General features: G+C 29.3%; 1 protein-coding gene across 6 annotated transcripts in view; it reads left to right on the forward strand.

Moving 5' to 3' along the window:
• Positions 1-4,665: 4,665 nt before the first annotated feature.
• LOC126734838 (protein dead ringer-like) overlaps positions 4,666-25,659 on the forward strand; it is a 235,509-nt gene continuing 214,515 nt past the window's right edge. For all 6 annotated transcript variants that reach the window (XM_050438607.1, XM_050438608.1, XM_050438610.1 and 3 more), the window contains exon 1: positions 4,666-5,052. In XM_050438607.1, coding sequence (XP_050294564.1) covers positions 5,005-5,052 — 48 coding nt within the window. In that variant the 5' untranslated portion in view covers positions 4,666-5,004. The remainder of the gene's footprint in view (positions 5,053-25,659) is intronic.

Below are 25,659 nucleotides of genomic sequence, written 5' to 3' on the forward strand. Positions count from 1 at the left end.
TTTCACATAAATTTTTGTGTACAGGGTGGAACAAAAAAAAAATGACGTCATCGATAATTTTTTTAAATAGAATGCTATATTTTTGATTGCATTTATGAAATATAGGCGAAATTTCAAGCAAATTTCGTATAACACACCTTATCACAAAACTCAGCTGTTTCTGAAATATTTACATTTAAATAACAAGAAAACAAATAAGTACGTCTATTTACAAATTAAGGTAAAATCGAGGATAAAAATAATGTTATAAACATTGCCAATTGTTTCTATTTCCATGGTTGCACTTGTAAAGAATCTCTATTTTCGAATGTCACTGTCAGTTCGAAAATTAATAGTTTCTATCAGAATAAATTATGGCTAATTTAACGGAAACCCAACGAATTGAAATGTTGATGATGCTAGGGTACGTGGATCAAGTGCGCACGCAAAAAGAAGTACTTAAATGAACTGTTTAATGCCAAATATCCAAACCATCCTATTTCTCAGTCAACAGTTAGTAGAATAGAGCACAAATTCATAACTTCAGGTCATGTTAGGGATTTGCCAAGATCAGGTCGTCCAAAAATTTCTGAAGAAACAAAATTAAACGTTTTGCTCTCCGTCGAAGAAAATCCAAACTTCACAAATTTCAGTTGATAATAATATAGCCGGAACGTCAGTAAGACGCATCTTAAAAGCAAATGAATACCACCCTTAAAAAATTAGACTAATACACTAATTGAATGAGGAATATCCTGATCGAATAAACCAATTTTGCGGGGAAATGATGAACATTTGCACTAATAACCGTGCAACCTTTTTTTTAACACGTTGACTGCCATATGAAGTAAATATAATTCACACGGCGTTGGGCACTCTGCGCCATGTGAATTTTTATTTAACTCCATCACATCCTTACCTATAACGCCGTGTGATCTGTACGCTGCACGTTTTAATACTTTGCTTATGGAGTGATATTGACCATGGCACCAGGAGCAAACTAATATAATTGGCCTGTAGTTTTAGTTTATTTTTTTAATTAACGGAGGCATAAAAATACACATATGTTATAACTAATGATACCTTTATTAAAGACAAAATAAACACACAGGACACCGGTGTAATAATTGTCTGTGTAAAGTATTCTTCCCGAATCCAAAAAAATTAGCCACTAACTCCATTACTACAGATGAAGCTGCTGGTGCTCCTGGCTGGACATCTCTACCGCAATATACTTTCATGTTATAAGTATAACCATTTTCAGTGCATAATTTATATACCTTTATGCCAAATTTATGTTTTTTATTTTTTATAAATTGCTTAAAGGCAAGTTTTCCTCGAAAAGGTACCAAAGTTTCGTCTATGCAAATTTCTTTTTTGGGTATATTTGCTGCCTGAAAGCGTGCCAATAATAAATCTATAAGGTGTTTTATCTTAAAGAGTCGATTACCTTCGGGGCGTGCTTTATTATCTGATAAATGCCACATGCGTAGAATAAGCTCAAAACGATTTCTGGACATTCAATTTTTTACTTTATTCTCATAAATAAATTTTTGTGACCAGTAATCAGATAGTTTTGATTTTTTATTGAGACCCATCCAAAAAATAATGCCCACAAAAGTCTCAAATTCCTTTGCAGATAAATCTTTCCATTTTGTAAGCCGAGAGTGTCGTGAAAGGTTTTTATTTTCCAGCGTTTGTTGTGCATACCTGTTTGTCTCTGTCACCATGTGCTGAATGATGCCTTCAGTCAAAAAGAACTTGTAATAATTATACGGACTTTTGTCAATTAATTCATTGATAATCTCTGCAGGAATTCCAGGGTTGACTTCAGAAAATTGAAATTGTTTTAGGTTTATTCCAGTAACGGGGCTCCATACCAACTCCCCAGGAACATCAGAAGAATCCTCATCAGGCTCCGAATGGTCAGATAATTCTGGGTTTTGATCTGCTTGATTTACTACTTCCTCTATAATTTGATCAACCGTTTAAGTGGATGGCATATCGAGTGATATTGACCCTATTTGTTGATTGGTGTTAGGTTGTTTCTTTTTCAAAATATCTGTTCTAAAAAAAGCCATATTCGTTTAAAAAAATATACATTTAAAACTTTAGGTATTTACCTTTCAACTTGTTCTTCCTAGGGCCTCGTGAATTACATTTAATTCACGGCCCTAAATTACCCTTTTTAAAGTAAATATGTAAAACTCATTTATTATTTATTTATTAAAGCCATTTTTTACTGATATTTATCAAAAAGTCGCAATGGCTCCAGGTTTTGTGTTTTTTTTTTGGAGTGTGGCAGTCAACATGTTAAAATGGCAAAATTGTCGGTACTGGGGCCGTATTTTCGAAACCATGCGAGAATCTTCGAATGCGAACAAAGTCGAGCGGCAAAATTCGCACACGAATTAAAAAGTGCATTTTTGAACAGCATTTGATATTTCATTCGTATGCGAACATGAAATGTAGTGGCAACGTAGCAAAGTCGAGTGCTATTGGAGGCCGTGTCAACCGGGATGAAGACGATAACGATTTTTTAACCTAACCTAAAATTTAAGTTTAAAAACATCAAGGAATTTTGAGGTTTTTTCATGGCGTTTCTTGGGTTTTTGCGAATTGACTTTTTTTTTAATGAATTCAAAAAATAAAAAATATTGCGGTTTTGTGTCGAGTGAGCGAAAGAAAGAACTAATTTCATTTATGGAAGAGCACCCGGAATTAAAGTCGGGCAATTTCACCCAAAATTTTTCGGCTAAAACTGCACAAGCCTTATATAAAACTAGTGGATAGATTACACAGTCTCAGGAGCACATAAAGATCACATCATCGTAATATGCTTAATCATTCTATCGTAATAGGCTTGCTTAATTTATATAATTTATTAAATTAAGCATCTGCATACATTTCAAATGGGTCAAGAAATGAAGAGTACATCCTATTCCTTCTATCTGCCAGAGTTTTAGTCTCTTCCAGTGCATCGACCACATTTCTTTGCACAAGATTGTTTAATCTTGCCATTTGATTATTGCTATTTTTTTTTCAATAAACAATAAAAAAACACTACGAAAATACTTAACCAACTCACAAATTAAAAAAAAAATAAAGCTAGTTTAAAATCAAAACAAGACAAGTGGCAGAATCGCACACGAACTTGAAATTCGAATGGTATATACCCATTCGATCCACCGCATGCGAAAAAGTTCGCATACGAAGCGGTCGAAAATACGAATATCGATTTTTCGTGCGAAATCCTCTAATTTCGTATGAGAATCAAAGTCGAATGGTTTCAAAAATACGGCCCCTGGTCAGTGTCAAATCCACACTGGGCAACTGAGGCTCATAAACAGTACCGTAAATCTATTAATATATGGGCTGGTATCGTGGAAAATAAAGTAATAGGGCCATACTTTTTCGAAGAAAACTTAACAGGACAACGCTATTTGAATTTTCTTCAAGAAGATCTTATCCCTGCTTTGGCTGTCCTATACCCAGACGAACAAGACCAGACAGCGTTCCCAGGAAGATGGATAGGACGAAGAGGGCCAATAGAGTGGCCGGCCAGGTCACCAGACCTAAATTCCTGCGACTATTTTCTATAGGGGTATCTACCTGAAAAGTAAAGTTTATATTGAGAAGCCAAACAACGTAAAAGATTTGAAAAATAGAATTAGATAAGAAATTAGACGTATATTACCCAAATTAATTGATAGTGTTTTACATGAGTTTGTAAACCGTCTTGCTTTCTGCCAAGAAGTAAATGGGGATCAGTTTGAACACTTTATACATTAATAAGAGTTTTCACAGTTTATAACATTTTATCCTCCATTTTATCTTAGTTTGTAAATAGACGTAGGGTACTTATTTGTTTTCTTGTTATTTAAATGTAAATATTTCGGAAACAGTTGAGTTTTGAGATAAGAGGTGTTATACGAAAACTTGCTTGGAATTTCTCTTATATTTCATAAATGCAATCAAAAATATAACATTCTATTAAAAAAAATAACCGATGACGTCATATCTTTTTCTTTTGTTCCACCCTGTATACAAAAATTTATGTGAAATAATGCGCAACTTAAAATAAAAATCGACGGGTCCGAGCGTTTTCTCAAAAAATCATGTCTCTAATTTTCATCGAATATATGCGGAACTTTAGGCGGTCACTGTATACGAATATTTGTTCGTTGCTATTGTCGCGGAATATTCTGTTCAATATTATAGGGAATATTCGTTGAAAGTAGGCAGCCATCGGAACATATAAACGAAATAACAACGCGAATAAGCAGCAACTTAATTGTTCGACAAAAATCGAGGTTTATTATGATTACGGTGCGCGCCCCTCGGATCATAAAATACCGTCCGTCCATAATAATAATAAAAAAAGAAAAAGAGAGACAGCAGACGCCGATATCTCACACACAGACATAAAATCAAAAATCCACCTCGGTTTTAATCGACATCGCACGGCAATGGCAAACGATTGGATAATGTACGTAATAAAAACGTATTATTAATGTGGTGTGCGACTTAAGATCCCACCCCGCCACTTATCGGGACTCCTCCTGGCTCTCCCCATTGGTCAAAACGGATAAACCGGCTCAAATTCGGGGGAAACACCACGCTACCGATTCCACGATCAACCGGATCGACAAATCCGTCCTTCGTTCATTCGAATTTATTCAACCGCCCGGTCCGTATTTATTCCCGCCAACATTAAAAAAAAATTGAAAAAAAAATTATTAAAAACTTGATTATTCGTCGCGTTTTGTTGGTACGCCAAAGTGTCTTGTTGTCTCTTGACTATGATTACGGACCCTAGTTTAGTAATTTAGGGATTTTTTTTCGCAGTTGGTGTTTGTAGTGACTGACTAACCGGATTGTTGTTACTGTGGTTTTGCTAACTTTTCTGGTGATTTTTTTTTGTTGTCGTTTGTTGTTGTTGTGGGGTGCGTTAGTTGACGCATTCTACGACCGGAGGGCGGCAAAATTCGCGTAAAAAACAGGGATCCGGTGCCGGTTTACGCCATGGAAATGGACAGGGCCCAGGGTGGATTAGGGGATGATAGTCCTGTGGTAAGTAGTGCCAGGGAATATTCCTAGCGTTATTAAATTCCAGGGTATTAAAAAAAATTAATGTCTAGGGTTCAGAGAATATTCCGGGAATATTTCAAAATGTCAATTTAGTTTGAGAGCATTTTTACTAATTAATGTTCAATTGTCAGTTGATTAAACTTAACCTTTCTTAAGTCAATATCAGATCAAGCAAATTATTTTTTATTCCATTTATTAAAACAAATTATGGTTAAAACTCTCCATATAATATGTAGAAAACAAAAAGTTATAATTTGTACTGCCATTCATTGGACATTTTTAACATGTCAATACAGTAAAAAATACTTTAAAGGGAAATATTGTCTTTGAAACATTATAAGATTCATGTAGAAATTTGCCATTAAAAAATTACTTTAATCTTTCATATTTAAATTGTTTTGATTAAGTCTTTTTCTTATTATTAATAAAATAGTATATTTATATAATAAAATAGTATATAGGCTTGTAGCCTGTTTTATCTCTTTATGGTCACCAAATAAATAAATAAGTAACAGCATATTCAAAATATATTTCACAGCCTTCAATTGTTTAGAGAATATTCCTGGTTTTATTAAATACTGAATGCATTTTTTATATCCAGAAGTGCACTAATATTACTCTCTCCAAGCATTGAATATTTTTTAAAGAAATATTTCTCTATCTTATCAAAACCAATAATAATTATGAAATATTGAGCTTAAGAATTCATGAAATTATTATGTTCTCTAATACTCAATGCCAGATATTAATGATTCTTTATTTTAGTGTATCTGTATGTAAACGGACTATTTCTGTGATTTTTTTTTTAAATTCAATATCTACAATGATTTAATAAGTACACAATATTTTTGAATATTCTTTTTAATCTTTGGCCCTTAAATAGTCAGTTAGAATGGAGTGTTCATATGGTACATTTAGAACCTAAAAATAGAGGGTTTAATAACTAAATTTAAGTACCAAAAAATCAAAAATTGTCTTGACTATTCTTGATATTTGTTGAAACTGTTGAAAGTCACTTAACATAAGAATTGATTGGACTCAGAGGTTTTTATTTATCTCTTACAGGCAGTTGAGAACATTATTTTGTAAATTTCTTCCAGGTACCTATGTCTTGGAAATTATTTAATTTGCTTGAAAATTTCAACAATTCTAAGAGCTCTAAAAGGGTTTAACTGGAAAATTATTTTTTTCTTCCAGGTAGTTGAAAACAATTTTCATATTTTCCAGGTTATAAGGAAGGGAAAAAGGAAACCCTTATTCTTACAAAATGGTCTTGATCATAAATTGATTAGTTATTAATTTCTAATATCTTTTGCCCCTCTTCAAAAGAATATTCCTGTAAATATTATTTTTCTTTAAGTGTTCTAAAATATTCATTATCTACAATGATTCAATAGGTACATACTATTTTTGAATATTCGTAACAATTTGAAATATTTATTTCCTCTGCAGCAATGAAATTTTTGAAATATTCGTGGACATTCTTAATTTGTAATTTTCTGACTATAAATGAATATTCTTGGACAAATTTTTATCATATACTTAAAATACTATTTATTTCCAGAAATGCATATAATTTTCAATTTTTAATTAACGTCATTAATTTCCAATTCCTTTTGCCCCCTTTAGTACATAAATTCTGTAGAAATTATTTTATTTTGAGGGAAAAATTGGACCATTTGTCTTTAGACTAATTTTTCAAGGATCACTTGGAAACCTTTTGAGATACCTAATTAGGGCTCTTACTCAAAGAAAACGTATTTTCCAGAGAACAATTTCATAGACGAACCATTTTTGTGGTTCTAGTAGTTTCTTAGTTACAGCCAGTTTTTCCCTTCAAGGTCCAATGCTCACTAAATCTGAGGTTTTAGGAACAAATTGCAAGTTTTAATTTTTTCTATTATTTTTGGACATTTTGGCATATAGCCTCCAAACTATTTAGGATATTTATATAATTCCTTTACAGTTTTATAGTGGACATCCTATAAATAAATTCTGTGTAAATATTTTTATTCTGAGTAAAAAACGTGGATTAACTAGGGCATTTTGCACTAGCACACATATTTGGAACATTCCTGGACGATTTTAATTTGTCATATTTATTCCAATAAAACCATGAATGAATATGGTAGGAATATTCTTAGGCATCTTTATTCCAAATTATTCAGTGCAGAATATTTTCAAATAGTCGTTGACGTTATTGGTTTCTAATTCCTTTTTTCCTTTTAAATGCTCTAAAATATTTAATATTTTCAATGATTAATATTCAATACGTAAAGTGCATAAGAGTTTTGAATATTTATTTTCCTTTTTAATAAATCCTAAAGTTATTTTGATATTAATGCCTAAATATTTGGAATATTCGTGGATATTCTTAAATTCTAATGTTTTGGCCATTAAATCCATGACTGAATATTATAAGAACATTTTTATTTCAAAATATTTAATTTATTTTCTGCATATATAATATTTAATTCCAGGAATGCATAAAATTTTCGAATAATCTTTACAGTTTTTTATTCCTAATAAATCTTAGTACTGTGCCATTCATTCTATACATGAATATTCCTGGACATAATTTTGACTCGTTACAAGAATATTTTACAATATTTCTTTTATTCGAACCATATTTTCAGATATCCTCATGAATACTGTTGATATCTTCTGTAATTTTTTTACTTTTTCTCATTATTTATATGTATGAATATTATAAGAGTATTTTTAGATCTATTCGCATATTCTAAAAATTACACCTTTGAATTGCTTAAAGAATATTCATGGAACTATTACATTCCTAAATGCTTCAAAGTTTGTCATTATTTTTATATTAGGACATAAAGTTTCGTTAAAGGAATATTCTTGTACATATTTTTTCTTTTCAGATGGATTCAATACATGATATTTTTAATGTTCCGTAATATTTAATTTATTTAATGCATTTTTAAAAATTCGTGGTTGAAATTGATTTTTTTGGTCTTTATCAATAATTCAATATTACTTAAGTATTATAAGAATATTCCCAGAAATATGTTTGTTCTATTCATTGAGTCGAATGTTCAGGAATTTTTAAAGTTTGTGATTCGTGGACACATGGTGGATTAAAATTAAGAAATATAAGAAAATTCGAAATATTACTTAAATATTCAATGCATAATATATTTGTCATATTTTTTTTATATTAAAAAATATAGTTTTTTTTTCATAGATGGTCCTGTAAATATATTCTAAAATATTCAATATCTACAATATAAAATACTTAATTAATTATCCCAAAAGGATTATTTATGATATCTATAAGAATTTACAAGAATATTCCAGGAATAGTTTTAAAAAATCAAATATTTCATGAGTGAAAAACATTTTTTAAGAATATTTAAAAAATTTATTTATAGAAAATTTTGTGCAACATATTTATGATACATGTGTTGGAATATGCACTATCTTATCTATCTCTAGGAAATAATTTCACTCTCGATTACGGAATAATTTTATATTAATTTTAATATTTAAAAATGTTGCAGGTATGAAAAATCGAATATTCTTGTAATAATATATGAATATTCCTCGGATAATTTTTTTTTCCTAGAATATTTATCAAATTCATGATATTTTTTTAATATTTATGCTAGTCCTTGATTTGTAATTGCTTTGCTCTTTATTATTAGTTTCCTACTGGTGTATTATATAGGAACATTTTTAAACATATTTTCCTCCTATTCGAAAAATATATTGCTTTATGTCATGCATGAAATTTTAAAGAATATTCTGTATGTAATATGCAATACCTTATAAAACGCTGATAATATATTCAAATTATTATAATATTTTCGGGCATGTTTTCCTATATATCACAGAATCTTTTAAATATTCCAAAATATTTAATTCAGTCAGTGCATTAATATTCTGACACTATCCCAATACATCGAGATCGTTTTAAATTAAGATGATAGCCAAGGAATATTACCGAGAGATATTCTCGGGAATGATTAATATTCATAGAGAGAAATAAATTTGCCTAAAGTACTAAAAATGTCCTTTAAGCAGACATCGATAGAACATTAAAAGTATGTCATCCACACAAAACGTAAATACATCTACAAACGATGTTGTTTACCGCTTTTAGACTAGTGGAGCAAACCGCTTGATTTTCAAATAATAATTTTAATTAATTTTTAATAATTATCACTTACCTTCGTGCAATTCCATTTTAACGATTTACGCTTTCACTTCGATTATTAACTTAATTGCCCATCACATAAGAAATCTTTATACTGCCAAATCGTTTTATTATTATTTAATTGACAGCATATAATAGGTTTTAAACTTTCTATAGGATGTACTTGATTTTATTCATCGAAAATCACATAAGAAAACTGCAATTTTTAGGCAACAAAGGGGATCTAATCAAACATCTTAAACAAGGAAAAAAGTAATTATGTAAATTAAAGTTATGCATTTATTAAGGTAATATGGACCATTTTATCAATCACAACTGATTAAACAGTAACTTAGGGCATAATTAATTTTTTTTAATAAGAAATAAGACCAGGAGTCTTTACCAAAAGTTCTAAAAGGGGGAAAACTCTAAGAGACCAAACCCGCGGGGGCACATAAGGGATACATATAAAAAGGGCGGAGTCGCAGGGCCGCCTTTTGATCCAATCGCGGGGCATTTTCGTCGTAAAAGGCGATATTGTGATATCAAAAGGGTCGTCACCCGGATATTGCGCACAACGTGCATTTAAAGGGGCTTTTTATTCTTTTAAATCTCATAGGCGATAAGAAAAATTGTTCTTTCAATATTTAATTGGGAATATAGAGAAATTAGTGCATAACACCCTTTTTATTATAATTTTTTCCTCACTAGAGCCTGCAATGTGAGTTGATATTTCTCGGAATGCCTTAGCAGAAACAATCAATTAATAAATTAACGGTTATTGGAACTATCTATATGATTTTTTTGAAATTGAAAGCCGATTTACTCCTGAAGAAGTCGATAAACAGAAACACGTATGCTCCTCGTATTTCGAACAATACGTAATAAATTAACGGTTTTTTTACATCTTCAATATGGTTTTCTCATTAAATTCTCGATAATAACTTATTGGTTATACTGCACGGCACAATATATATAAGCAGTAAAACGTTTTATGTGTCAAGAATAACGTAAAAACTAATTAAACTCCCCATAATATACATATTAATGAATTTCAATAATTTTTATTCTATGCCCGTTGGTTAATGTAAATTTTAATTATATTTAATAAGTAGTAAAATAATGGTTGTGCGGGACGTACTGGCGACGTTTATAAAATTACTTTTTATTGTCTTATAGATAAAAATTGTTTATTTTATTGAAATTTGAAAAACCATTAATATTAAGTCTCTCACTCAAATATTATCAATTAGTGCATAACTTTAATGTATATAATGCTCTTTTTAATAATTTCTCCCTCTAAAGCATACAATATGCAATTGGATGACCGAGATCGAGGATTTCGATGGCATATTTCACGCTCTATTTCCGGACTAAATTTCTATGGTTTATTTATTGAGAATTTCATGCCCCATAGAAGGCCCTAAAGTTATTTATTGGGTTTATATAATATAGAAAATGTGAAATATGAGGGTTTATTGTTGTTTTACAGCCGTGACTATTACGCAATAAAAATTGTCATTTTTACGGATTCTCTGCATAGAATTTTGGCTCGAAGGAGCAACAAGACGGGACGTTTATTGGGTTACTATAAATATTTATTAGAAATATATTAAGACCTTAAATTAATGCATTACGTTTTTGTATTTTTTCCTAATTTATTTCATTCCTGGATGACCAAGATGAGAATAAATCTTAAGGTACTTGCGACCGTCGTTACTATTATACAACTACAAAAACGCCATTGACACGAAATAATGTTTGAACTGTGTACGGTTATACGACTATTTTACGACGTCTGTATAACGTAACATCTTCACTTCGTCTATGGATTAGATACGATACAAACAATAATAGATTTGTTATTTGGTGTCACGTTAAAATATATACACTGTGAATGCATCAGAATATCAATTAAAAAAAAATTGGACAAAAATTATATCTTTCAAATATTAAGCATAAGATTCACACCTTGAATACTTTTACAAATAAATTCTAAGCATTCATATTTATTTTGCTTATAGGCGTCTTTATATATGCGAAAAAAAAACCAGCTCATGCCACAGTTTTAACAAGAAAAAATTATAAAAAAGGGATATCATGTATATTAAAATTATGCACTAATTTTTAATTTTTTCTCGATTCCTTAAAAAAAATGTAGACTCTTTCCTCCCTTGTAATAAAGAATTAAATGAGAAAATGATATTCAAAAAATCGTTGTTTTATTATTTTATATTAGAAGGATACGTGTTTCTGCTTATAGGTGTCATTTTTCAAGCTTAAGTAAGGAAAATTAATAAAAAAGGGACGTCATGTACATTAAAGTTATGCTTTAATTTTAAATTATTTAAAAATCTCAGTTTTGTTCTTGTATTTGATGTTTTTTTTTAAATATTTTGCCCATTTCGTGATATTAAAAAAAACAAAATTCTAACAATATTTTAATGACATAATTTTCTCTTGACTATCTTATGTGAAACGTATACTCTTTGCTCTATTCTCAATGTTTTTTTTTAAATTTTTGTATACAAAGTTTGATAAATAAAAAAACATACAAAAAAAAACCAAAACAAAAGACTCAATACAGCATGCAAATAAAAACAGAATGCTTACTATAACTCTTGGTACAATAAAATAAAAAATATAATTATTGTACGTAGTCGTAAATGGAAAAATAAAATAAAGAATCAAAAATATTTAAAGTTCCATATATTGCTAATTTATTATTTATTGTTTGATATAAAGACGTGTTTCTACTCATAGGCATCTTCAAACATTCGAACAAGAATCAACTCATATTGCAAGTTTTAGTCGGATAAAATAATAAAAAAATTAACGTCATACCCATTAAAGTTATGCACTAATTTTATATTATTTAAAAATTGCAGTTTTGTGCTTAATTGTTTGTTTATATATTTTTCCAATTTCGTAATATTAAAAAACTAAATTTTTAAAACTTATTTTATTTTATTCTTTTTCCTGGCTTTTCTATGTAAAATGTATCGCCTTTTATACTGAATAATTTAAAGAAAAAACTATATTGAAAGTTCAAGAGTTGTTTATATTTTGTTTTAAATATGAACACATGTTTCTGCTTACAGGCATCTTCAGGAATTGAAAGCAAAACATCAACTCTTTTTGCAAACTTTCATGGAAAAAATAATAAAAAAGGAGATGTCATGTACATTAAAATTATGCACTAACTTTTAATTTTTTTTCAATAAGATGTGACAGTCCATTAATTTGTTTTATATTTCTCTTAACATCCGAAGAATATATGTTTCTCTTAGTAAGCATCTTCAGGCCTTCAAAAAATTTTTTTTAATTTTGGTCCATTGATAAGTGGTTCTCAAACAATCGGATAAAATCCAAATCAGTATAAAAAATTTAAAATATTAATAGGTTCCAGTAGTTCTTAAACCATTTAATAACATTCCTTTCATTGGATATTTTTTAATTAAAATTGTATCTCAGTGGTTCTCAAACTAATTTAATAAGAAATGTAAGTATATCAGTGATTAAATGAAGTCTATTTGCAGGCAATTTGCGTACTTATTCATATAAAACATTTTAGCAATAAATTAGTTCCAGTGCGTCTCAAACAACTTGATACAATTCCATTAAGTATCAACATTTATTGACATTTTTAAAATTGAAATTATTTCTGTGATTCTCAAACAAGTTAGCAAACCTTAATTGCACATTTTAAAATATGAATTGAATTCTAGAGGTTCTAAAACAACCTAAATGAATTACAAGGCATGTTTTAATAAAATACCAACTTCAGTCGAACATTTTAAGGCATAAATAAATTCCAGTGCTTTTCAAACAACTTGATAAATTTTAATTGAGCACCGTTGAAAATGCTTAGAGATAAATCGAGTTCCAGTGCTTCTAAAATAGTTTAAATCCATTTGCAGACAATTTTTTGAAATAAAATACCAATTTGTAAAATAACATAAAAGTACGCATTTATATTAAACACTTTAGGTATATGCATAATTTCCAGTGCTTGTCAAACAAGCTGGTTTTCAACCAATTTAAATTTTTCAACAAACTTTCCTTAAGTATCAACCTTCTTAAATATAAACTGATTGCCCCAGGGGTTCTAAAACAAGTCAAATGAATTTGCAGGCAAATTTTAATGAAACACCAACTTCAGTTGAACATTTTCAGGCATTAATAAATAAATTAATAAATTCCAGTGCTTCTCAAACAACTTAATAAGATTCCATGAAATATAAATAATTATTATAAATTTTCAAATAAAATTGCATTTCAGTAGTTAATCGATTTACAGGCATAAATGAGCTCCAGTGCTTCTAAAACAATTTTTTATAGTGCTATTAGGTACCAAACCTCAATACAAATATTTAAATGTAGATATGAGTTCCAGCGGTTCTAAAACAATTTAAGTCCATTTGCACGAATAATTAAATCCAGTGGTTCATAAACAATTTTCTATTAGGTTCCTACATAATTTAACAATTTAATTTATAAATTAATTAATTCCAGTGGTTCTAAAACAATTTAAATCTATTTTTAGACAATTTTTAATTAAATATTATTTGCATAAATGAGCTTTTTAAATTTGCAAATATATTTGGCAATTTTTAGTGGAAAAAAATAATAAAAAAACGTCGTCGTGTACACCAAAGTTATGCACAAATTTTTTGCTCTTTTTTAATAAAGAATTTAATGAGAAAATCATAATCAAAATTACAAAAAAATTGTCTTTGTTTAATACAAGGTGGATGCGTGTTTCTACTTATAGGCGTCTTCAGGTAATTGAAGAAAAAACCCACTAATAATGTTAACTTTAGTGGCAAAAAGGAACTTCAAATACATTAAAATTATGCACTAATTTCTTTTTTTTACCTTGTTTATAAAATATTTTTAATTTATGTAATATTCTCTAACCATTAATTTGTTTTATATTTTTCTTAACATCAGAAGAATATATGTTCATCTTCAGGCCTTCATAAAACTTTTTAAATTTTGGTCCATTGATAAGTGGTTCTCAAACAACTGGATAAAATCCAAATCAGTATAAAAATTTTAAAATATCAATAAGTTCCAGTAGTTCTCAAACCATTTAATAACATTGCTTTCATTGGATAATTTTTAATAAAAACAATTGTATCTCAGTGGTTCTCAAACTAATTTAACAAGAAATGTAAGTATATCAGTGATTAAATGAAGTCTATTTGCAGGCAATTTACGTACTTATTTATATAAAACATTTCAGGAATAAATTAGTTTCAGTGCTTCTCAAACAACTGGATACAATTCCATTAAGTATCAACATTTATTGACCATTTTAAAACTGAAATTATTCCTGTGATTCTCAAACAACTTAGCAAACTTTAATTGCACATTTTAAAATATATAAATTGAATTCTAGAGATTCTAAAACAACCTAAATGAATTTACAGGCATGGTTTAATAAAATACCAACTTCAGTCGAACATTTTGAGACATAAATAAATTCCAGTGCTTCTCAAACAACTTGATAAATTTTAATTGAGGACCGTTGAAAATGCTTAGAAATAAATCGAGTTCCAGTGCTTCTAAAATAATTTAAATCCATTTGCAGACAATTTTCTTAAATAACATATCAATTTTTAAAATGAGTACGCATTTATATTAAACACTTCAGGTATATACATAAATTCCAGTGCTTCTCAAACAAGCTGGTAAATTTTCCTCAAGTATCAACCTTCTTAAATATAAACTGATTGCCCCAGGGGTTCTAAAACAAGTCAAATGAATTTGCAGGCAAATTTTAATGAAACACCAGCTTTAGTTGAACATTTTTAGGCATTAATAAAATCCAGAGCTTCTCAAACAACTTGATAAGATTCCAGTAAGTATCAACATTCATTGGAAATCAAACAACTTGACTTGAACAATCTAAAATATAAATTAAATACCAGGAATTCTAAAACAACTTAAATGAATTTACAGGCATGCTTTAATAAAACACAATAATATAAATAAATTCCAGTGCTTCTTAAACAATTTATATCAGATTGAAGAAATTTTTCATTAAAATTGTAATTAAACATTGTCAGGTATAAATGAGCGGCAGTGGTTCTCAAACAACTTAATAAGATTCCATGAAATGTAAATAATTATTACAAATTTTACAATATAATTGCATTTCAGTAGTTATTCGATTTACAGGCATAAATGAGCTCCAGTGCGTCTAAAACAATTTAAGTCCATTTGCCCGAATAATTAGTTCCAGTGGTTCATAAACAATTTTCCATTAGGTACCTACATAATTTAACAATTTAATTTATAGATTAATTAATTCCGGTGGTTCTAAAACAATTTAAATTCATTTTTAGACAATTTTTAATTAAATATTATCTGCATAAATGAGCTTTTTAAATTTTCAAATACATTTGGCAATTTTTAGTGGAAAAAAATAATAAAAAAACGTCGTCGTGTACACTAGAGTTATGCACAATTTTTTTTGCTCTTTTTTACTAAAAAATTTAATGAGAAAATCATAATCAAAATTACAAGAAAATTGTCTTTGTTTAATACAAGGAGAATGCGTGTTTCTACTTGTAGGAGTCTTCAGGGAATTAAAGAAAAAAACACTATTAATGCCAACTTTAGTGGCGAAAAGGGACGTCATATACATTAAAATTATGCACCAATTTCTTTTTTTGCCTGATTGTAAAATTCTATTAATTTATTTAATATTCTTTAACCTCTGACACATGTTTCTTCTGATAGGCGTCTTCAGGCAACCAAAAAAACTTCTATTGTATCGTAACAAAATTAAAACAGGGGTATCAAGTACAATAAAGTTATGCATTAATTACTTGTTTTTTTCACCTGTTTTCTGACACTATGACAATGTTTATTAAAATTTTTCTTGAATATTGTCAGTTATAAGTGACTCATCAGTGGTTTTCAAACAACTTTACACAGTTCTAATAGGTCCTATAATTGAATTAAAATATTTAAATGTAAATCGATTCTCAGGGGTTTTAAAAACAATTTAAGAATTTATTTGGACGAATAATTGATTTATAAATAACTTTGCATAAAGTACTTAATAATATTTTTTATAAATTAAATTATTCGGGTGGTCCTATAACAATTTAAATCCGTTACTAGCCAATTTTTAATTAAATATTAACTGTATAAATGAGCTTTTCTAATTTTTTGCTTTATTTTAATAAAGAATTTAATAAGAAAATCATATTCAAAATTTCGAATATTTTATACAAGTAGGACGCGTGTTTTTACTTATAACTGTCTCCATGCATTTGAAGAAAAAAACCACTATTAATGCAAGCTTTAGTGGAAGAAATTATAAAAAAAAGTACGTCATGTACAATAAAGTTATGCACTAATTTCCTAATTTTTTTATGGAGAATTTATTGAAAAACCCTATTAAAGATGTAAATTCCATCAATTTATTTAATATTTTTTAATATCAGACACATGTTTCTCCTTATAGGCGTCTTCAAGCAAACAAAAAACTTCTATTGTATTGTAACAAAATTAGAACAGGGGTATCACGTACAATAAAGTTATGCATTAATTACTTGTTTTTTTTATTTTCAGACAATCAACGAACTATATTCTATATTTATTCTTTCAAATAATATAGCAGGTATATCATGTTACTTAGTCACACCAGAAATAATTGTTTATTTACCGAAAATTAACACCTTCATCGCATATAACGGACCATTCTGAATGATTTAACATGTTTTTACCATTAACCCGACAAACGAACACAATAGAATTCTTTAATTGCGAAAATTTGATGATCGCGTGGGATCGCACGATATATTCTAACCATTAACTCAATTTACATCAATTTTATTTATATCTTGAGTAATGGAATATTTTTTCCTATCATCCTGTATATAAAATCTCGTCTTGTAACAAGGACAACGTTGCACTTAACTGAAAATGATTATATTAAGAAAATAGATGTTTACGCAGAACTTAACGACTAATTAGTGTTGTTTATGGCGCAAAAGGAATTTATGTGATATAAACTTTATGTTTCTCGTCAGACATTAAAAATCTCTTTATATTAAACTCTCTCGAATTTGATGGATTGGTGTCTAAAAAGTCTCTTTGTATATGGCGAGGGTTTTTAATTAAAATGTCATTGAGAAAATTTAATAAGTTATTTACAGGGTGGTTCACCCTAAGTTGTTCGACGAAAACCTAATCGTTATTTTGGCCTAATGCCAGGTAATTAAACGTTCTTAAATAAATTGCCGCGATTAATATAAAAAACGTAGCCGCGTTTGGCGGGCTTCCAGTTTATGCACTTTTCGCTTTATGATTGTTATTAATTCGCGCATTTCGCCTGCGATTTGTTTATGCAACATTGTTGTCTTTACTGTGATTATTTTTTGATTTATCGTCGGTTTTTATCTCGTTTTATTTCGGTTTCACAGATTAAATGAATCATCATCTCGACAATTATTATGACGATTTTTGGATGTGAAATTTGATTTTTTAGAATGATTTAAATAAATTAATAATTTTTGCATGAAAACCTTAAGCTTCTTTTTTTAACGTGTGAAAATCAATTTTTTTCAAAAACTATTCATTTTAGTTTTGAAATTTTCGAAAAAAATCTTGAGGAGAATGAAAGGAGTTACAACCCATTTTTTATAGCACTAAATCTGAGTAATACTTTTGTTCCTTTGCAATTTTAAGTTTCTTCTCAGCCTTTGCATCATTTTTTGGACTTTTTCCAGTTTCCTATGAATGAAGTTGATATCTCTAATAATTGTGCCTCTACAACAGTCAATCGAGATATTTCAAGCTAGTTTTTTTCTGGATTCTCTGAATATTTATTGTGGTCCTCGACTTCTAAAGTCTCTTATTATTTTTTTCCAGGTATAGGTTATTAGAGGCGTTTAAAGAATTGTCCAGAGATTTGTGACGCAATTCGTTTTGGATTCCTTTAACACTTTTTCTATTTCTGGACATCTTTAGTCCAGGCATTAGGATCAAGTTTCTTCCAGGCCTTTGCAGACCATTTATTCTGGATTTTTTCAGGCAGGTCAGACAGCCTGTTTTTTTTTCAGGATTCTTTGAACACTTATTGTGATCCTGGACATTTAAAGCCTCTTATAAATTTTTTCCTGGTTTTTAAAGTATTTTTTTTAATTGTATTTTAACTCAGGCATTCCTTTATGTCTTGACGGTCTTCTTTTCTGGTTTCTTTGAACACTTTTCTTTGAAGTAATTCCCTAACTTTTGGCAGGCAATTGAGGTCATTTTTCCATTCCATATTCAAGAATTGTAGGTTTTTACTAACTCGATATATTCCAGGCATTCGGAGTTATTGTTTTATTTTATGCCAATCATTGGAAGATGACTTTTCTGGATTTTTTAGGCATTTTTGTTTACCTGTTTATTAACTGATTATGTTCTATTTTTATGTAACACAATCTGTGCAATAATCTTGCTTCTTGGCAATTTTTTTGATATCACCAATAAAAGTGAAGATATTTGAAGAAATAACTAAGGATAGTCGATATTAAGTGTTTTTAGGCAAAATATTAAAAAACTCACTAAATTGATGAAAAAAATTTGGAAATAATTTTTAAATAAAACCAATAAAAATGAAGATTTTTGAAAAAAATACTGAGAATAGTGAGAATTAAGTGCTTTGAGGCCAAATATCAGAAAAAAAGCACCGGGTTTATGAAAAAAATAATAGAAATCATTTTTATAGATTTTACTTTAAACAATAATTTTGCTCCGTTGCTATTTTTTGATAGAAGCAATAAAAGTAAAAATGCTTGAAGAAATAACTAAGGTTACTTAGATATTAAGTGCTTTTAGACTAAATATTAAAAAAACCACTAAATGTATGAAAAAAAATTGGAAACCATTTTTATAGAACAGAATCCCAGCAATAATTCTACTTTATTGCTATTTTTTTGAAGTGCTTTGAGGTTAAATATCTAAAAAACCACTGGTTTTATTAAAAAAATTTTTGAAATCATTTTTATAGAATTTAATCGGAGCAATAATTTTGCTCTTTTGATATTTTTTGAGAGAACCAATAAAAATGGAGATATTTGAAAAAACACTTAAGGATAGTGGTTATTAAGTGCCTTGAGTTCAAATACCTAAAAAACCACTGGCTTTATGAAAAAAAATGTTAGAGATAATTATTGTCGAACAGAATTTAAGAAATAATTTTGCTTGTTTGCCATTTTTTTAAAGAACCAATAAAAGTGAATATATTTGAAGAAATAATTAAGGATAGTTGGTGTATCTAAACGAATATCTGTGATTAATTTTTGATTTATCGTCGGTTTTTATCTCGTTTTGTTTCAGTTTTAAGGGACTGAATCTGGACATTATCTCAACAAATATGACGATTCTTGAATGTGATACAGGAATTTTTTTTTTTGAATAATTTAAAGAAATTAATGATTTTTGCGCATGAAAATCTTAAGCTTTTTTTCACGAGTTAAAATCCATTTTTTTTCAAAAACTATTCAGTTCAGTTCTGAAATTTTCGGAAAATTTTTAAGGAGAATAAAAGGAGTTACAACCCATTTTTTATAGCACCAAATCTGAGTAAAACTTTTGTTTCTTTGCAATTTGAAGTTTTCTCTCGGCTTTTGCATAATTTTTTGGACTTTTTCCAGTTTTTCTTAGGGGAAGGTTAGACTCAACTGCAAATTAAAATGTCTCAAAAACTAATATAATTAGGAAAGTAAAATAAAAATTGCATTAAAGGTATAGTAGTGGGCTTCAGATTTTATCCTATGAATGAAGTTGATATCTCTAATAATTGTGCCTCTACAACAGTCAATCGAGATATTTCAAGCTAGTTTTTTTCTAGATTCTCTGAATATTTATTGTGGTCCTCGACTTCTAAAGTCTCTTATTATTTTTTTCCAGGTACTTAGAGGCGTTTGAAGATTCGTCCAGACATTTGTAAAGCAATTCTTTTTGGATTACTTTAACACTTTTTCTATTTCTGGACATCTTTAGTCCAGGCATTAGGATCAAGTTTTTTCCAGGCTTTTGCAGACCATTTATTCTAGACTTTTTCAGGCAGGTCAGACAGCCTGTTTTTTTTCCAGGATTCTTTGCACTTATTGTAATCCTGGACATTTAAAGCCTTTTATAAATTTTTTCCTGATTTTTAGAGTCATCTTTTCTATTGTATTTTAGGCATTCCTTTATGTCTTGACGGTCTTCTTTTCTGGTTTCTTTGAACACTTTTCTTTGAAGTAATTCCTTAAATTTTGGCAGGCAATTGAGGTCATTTTTCCATTCCATATTCAGGAATTTTAGGTTTTTTCTAACTCGATATATTCCAGGCATTCGGAGTTATTGTTTTATTTTATTCCAGTCATTTGAACATGAATTTTCTGGATTTTTTAGACATTTTTGTTCACCTGTTTATTAAATGTCAATTTTTTTTGTTATAACCAATAAAAGTGAAGATATTTGAAGAAATAACTAAGGAAAGTGAATATTAAGTATTTTTAGGCTAAATATTAAAAAAACTAACTAAATTGATGAAAAAAATTTGGAAATAATTTTTTTAGAGCAGAATATTTTTTGATAAAACCAATAAAAATGAAGATTTTTGAAAAAAATACTAGGGATAGTGAGAATTAAGTGCTTTGAGGCCAAATATCAGAAAAAAAACACCGGGTTTATGAAAAAAATAATAGAAATCATTTTTATAGAATTTACTTTGAACAATAATTTTGCTCCGTTGCTATTTTTTGATAGAAGCAATAAAAGTAAAGATGCTTGAAGAAATAACTAAGGTTACTTAGATATTAAGTGCTTTTAGACTAAATATTAAAAAAATCACTAAATGTATGAAAAAAAATTGGAAACCATTTTTATAGAACAGAATCCCAGCAATAATTCTACTTTATTGCTATTTTTTTGAAGTGCTTTGAGGTTAAATATCTAAAAAACCACTGGTTTTATTAAAAAAATTTTTGAAATCATTTTTATAGAATTTAATCGGAGCAATAATTTTGCTCCTTTAATATTTTTTGAGAAAACCAATAAAAATGGAGATATTTGAAAAAACACCTAAGGATAGTGGTTATTAAGTGCCTTGAGTTCAAATATGTAAAAAACCATTGGCTTTATGAAAAAAATTGTTAGAGATAGTTATTGTCGAACAGAATTTAAGAAATAATTTTGCTTGTTTGCCATTTTTTTAGAGAAACAATAAAAGTGAATATATTTGAAGAAATAATTAAGGATAGTAGGTGTATCTAAACGAATATCTGTGATTATTTTTTAATTTATCGTTGGTTTTTATCTCGTTTTATTTCAGTTTTACGGGCTGAATCTGGACATCATCTCAACAAATATGACGATTTTTGAATGTGATACAGGAATTTTTTTTTTTTAATAATTTAAAGAAATTAATGATTTTTGCGCATGAAAATCTTAAGCTTTTTTTCACGAGTTAAAATCCATTTTTTTTCAAAAACTATTCAGTTTAGTTCCGAAATTTTCGGAAAATTTTTAAGGAGAATAAAAGAAGTTACAACCCATTTTTTATAGCACCAAATTTGAGTAAAACTTTTGTTTCTTGGCAATTTTAAGTTTCCTCTCGGCTTTTGCATAATTTTTTGGACTTTTTCCAGTTTTTCTTAGGGGAAGGTTAGACTCAACTGCAAATTAAAATGTCTCAAAAACTAATATAATTAGGAAAGTGAAATAAAAATTGCATTAAAGGTATAGTGGTGGGCTTCAGATTTTATCCTATGAATGAAGTTTATATCTCTAATAATTGTGACTCTACAACAGTCAGTCGAGATATTTCAAGCTAGTTTGTTCTGGATTCTCTGAATATTTATTGTGGTCCTCGACTTCTAAAGTATCTTAATATTTTTTTCCAGGTACTTAGAGGCGTTTGAACAATTGTCCAGACATTTGTGAAGCACTTCTTTTTGGATTCCTTTAACACTTTTTCTAATTCTGGACATCTTTAGTCCAGACATTAGGATCAAATTTTTTCCAGGCTTTTGCAGATCAGTTGTTCTAGACTTTTTTCAGGCAGGTCAGACAGATTATTTTAGCAAAAAAAAAAAATAAAATGCCTGGAATAAAAACAAAAAGTACTTTTAAAAAATTGAAAAAACATAGAAAAATTACCGCAAAAACCAATTTCATTCTGAAGACATGTTTTGGGATTCAGAAAAAGTGGTTTTAGGCCAAATATTAAAAAAAATTATTGGAACATCATTTTACTGCAAATTATATCAATATTGCATTATACCAAAAAAAACTTAATGAAATACACCTCAATGGTGGTTCTGGTATGGTTTATTAATGGCACCACGAAAAAACTCCCATTGATAAACACCATGGTGGTGTCGTACCACATCCCGCTGATCATCCCCCGTGGCGATAAAACGGCGCACCTCGTTTTATAAATTCAATTATTCAAATCCGGCCTGTGTATCATCCGGGACAAAACAAATATTCAAATGGCACAATAAATACTTGGTGACAATATTAAAATGGAACGGGGCATTAATACGAAAGTAATAATATTACGGAGGCGCCCCGCGGTACCGAAATGATAAATCAATTCCCAACATCGCAGTACTAATAGTGTCCTCGGCGTCCCGCCGTTCCGACTGCATTATTTATGATAAATTTATAAATCCTCTCTCGAATGTATCTCTCTGAATGCCTTTGCACACCCTTGATATTGCTGCTCCTCATTTCCGATTCGGTTTAATGCACCGAAGATCGATTTAAAAGGTTGAAGGGACTATAATAAAATGATGTCAGAAAAACACAATTTCCGAATGAAAGCGATGGGGCAAGTTCAGTTTCCAAGTCAAGAATAAATTTTTGTTTCGATATACCAGCTTATTGATAATTTTTTTTTATAGATAGTTGAACTTATTGTAGGCAAAAAAAATTTCAATTTTTAACACAAGTTTCGCCAACTTTATCGTCATCTTCATGGAAAGATTTAAATGTTTCTCAGTGTGTGTACAAAACAGCTGTAACTTGAGAACTTGAAATGGACCGTAGTGTTCAAAGAAATTGTAGTCCGGTTAAACAATTTTAGTACTAAAGGTAGTCGAGTTATTTATCGAAAACGGTGGTTTCAATATTTAAATATTCCAGGCAGTTGAGCCTGCTCATTTAATTTTGTTCAGGTAGTAAAGTGGTAATTGAAGATCGATATTATCTTTATAGATTCTAAGTTTATAATAAATATTATTTATATTCTTTGCAAAATGGCAGTGCTCGTCGGAACTGTGGAGTAGAAATAAAACACTATTAGTTTAGTGCGACGTTTCGCCGGTTTAATTCAAACTTCTTCAGGCACCGAAATAGATTTCACATAATAAAATAGGGCAAGAATTACAGCATCTGTTCAAATGTAAATACAAAAAAGATAACGAAGTTAAAAGGATTAGAAAGTTAATAAATTAAAACAATTTAACAAAACGCACTCTTGCTTGGTATTAACCGCAAACTGATAAAAGAGAATATCCATATCTACGCGATGGTCACAGCTATGCGGTAGTCAAAAACAAGTAAGGTAAAAAAAAACACGGATCCCGGATTTGAGGAGACGAAACTTACAATAATAATTAATAATGCTCAAAAAATGTCTAATACATGATTGAAGCACAATTTGTGATAAACCGTTGAATTCGGAATTAAAAGTAGTTAATATTTGACATCGGAAAACGTTGATGATGATGGCCCGAATACGAAACGTCGGATCTAAAATTTAATAACGGTATATTAAAAAGGGAAACAAGTGGCTATGAGAAAGTGCTATTTATTTTCTAAAAACCTTTTGTAATAAACTCAGCAGAAAATATATTTTTTTTTCGACAAATCGTTTTTTTTTCGGATATCTCCGGTACTATTTACTCTAATGAAGTGATTTTTTGCAATTTTTATGTAAGTACGTGGCATCATTAGATCAGAGATGTTACAAGCAAACAAACTGCCCATAGTTTCACGGCATGCTATTTCTAGCCTTTGAATGTTCTAAGTTCGAGGTAGGAAAAAAATGTAATTATTTAATTTATATTGTTCATTAGACGTTTTTCAACTATTTTAATTCTATTTTAATTATCGAAGTCCATAAGTCAAAGAAAAAATCACTGGTTTGGTCAGTGATGGATCTCCGATTTTATTGGTTGTTCTTTAAAAAAAATGGCAAAGGAGCAAAATTATTATTCAGATTCTAATTTACAAAAATAAGTTCTGACAATTTTTTCGTAAATACAGTGGCTTTCTAGATAATTGGCTTAAAATCTCGTAACACCCACTATCCTTAAATATTTCTTCACTTTTATTCTTTTTCATCCTCAGCCATTGCTTTTCCACCCTAGAATAGATCTCTTTTACTTCCTTTCGTGTCGTTCTGTCTTGTGCTAACTGTAACCAGTTTATACACTCAATTTTCTTTACACCGTCTCTTCTGAGGTTTGTCTACTCTTCATTTTGTTTTTCTTGATCTCCATCTTGTTAATTTTGATGTCCATTCTTGCTATATACCTTGTCCATTGCCATTTAAGTTTTGCTATTCTTTCGACTACATCTGTCACCTTCATTCTTCCTCTTATTTCTTATTTTCTTTTATTTTGTCACTTACATAGACTGAAGCCCAACATCGTTCTTTATGACAATCTCTGAGTTTTTCAGCAATTCTTTTTGTGATAGTCATGGTCTGTAAGTTGTTACAGATAAGATACACTTTCATCTTGCAGTTTATTGCTATATCTTTATATTTAGGTATACATCTAACCTGCTTAAATGCAGCCCACGTTACGGCAATTTTTCTTTTGATTTCCCGTTCCTATTCTGATCTTATGTCCCCGATATATGTACTCGCTGACTTTTTCTGTTTTTTTTGTTGTCAATAAACATTTAAATTTCATCAATACATTACGTTTGTTTTTGGTTTTAATTTGACACGATACATTCTCTAGTTGTTGCATCATAGTTTGCAGCTAATCGACATTGTTAGTAATGAGTACAATATCATTAGCAAAACGAAGGTGGTTGATGTGACTCTTGTTGTTTTTAATTCCAAGATGTCCTTCAAGGCCAAGGTAAACAATTTGAGAGAGTAGTATCTCCTTGTCTTACTCGTCTCTGTATTCACATTCACTCATTTATGTCTTTAGTAATAAAAGTGTATCGAGAATCGATTGTGGCTGTTTTGAAGGCTCATCCAACCCAACCCAACTGTATCAAACGCCTTCTAATAGTCCACAAAGGCCAAATGAAGCGGGATATTATATGCTGTCTGGTACGTCTTTCGAACCTACATTAAAAATCTGTGATGCGGTCTTTTTGAGGTCTATAGATCCTGGTAGAAATCTTGGATTTTTGTCTGATATAATTGATCCGTCCTTGTCTTTACAAATTTACTATTCTTGGTC

This window comes from Anthonomus grandis, chromosome 4, assembly GCF_022605725.1.
Source record: "Anthonomus grandis grandis chromosome 4, icAntGran1.3, whole genome shotgun sequence".
NCBI lineage: Eukaryota > Metazoa > Arthropoda > Insecta > Coleoptera > Curculionidae > Anthonomus > Anthonomus grandis.